This window comes from Eimeria mitis, genomic scaffold (assembly GCF_000499745.2).
Source record: "Eimeria mitis Houghton genomic scaffold, Emh_scaff2787, whole genome shotgun sequence".
NCBI lineage: Eukaryota > Apicomplexa > Conoidasida > Eucoccidiorida > Eimeriidae > Eimeria > Eimeria mitis.
In genome coordinates, this window is record NW_013571126.1 from 240 (window position 1) to 525 (window position 286).

The 286-nt window shown below is 48.6% G+C and overlaps 1 protein-coding gene across 1 annotated transcript in view; it reads right to left on the bottom strand.

The window, feature by feature from the left end:
• Positions 1 to 286, bottom strand: part of EMH_0058710 (uncharacterized protein) — a gene marked incomplete at both ends in the record, with an annotated part of 4259 nt that overhangs the window by 120 nt on the left and 3853 nt on the right. The window contains one exon of the mRNA XM_013497597.1: positions 1 to 243. Coding sequence (XP_013353051.1) covers positions 1 to 243 — 243 coding nt within the window. The remainder of the gene's footprint in view (positions 244 to 286) is intronic.

Sequence of the window (286 nt, forward strand, 5' to 3'; positions counted from 1 at the left end):
TTGCTGCTGCTGCTGCTGCTGCTGCTGCTGCAGCTGCTGCTGCTGCTGCTGCTGCTGCTGCAGCGCATGCAAGTCTGAGCTGTCTATACAGCCCGCATCTTTGTTTTCTTCTGTCTTTATAAAATAATTATTTTTTTTGCATATAAATAAATCCCAGAGTAGTTTAGCACCTATTTCTGCTGCTGCTGCTGCTGCTGTTGCTGCTGCTGCTGCTGTTGCTGCTGCTGCTGCTGCTGCTTGCTGCTGCAGCAGCAGCAAAAAAGTATTAAATGCTGCTGCTTCTAGC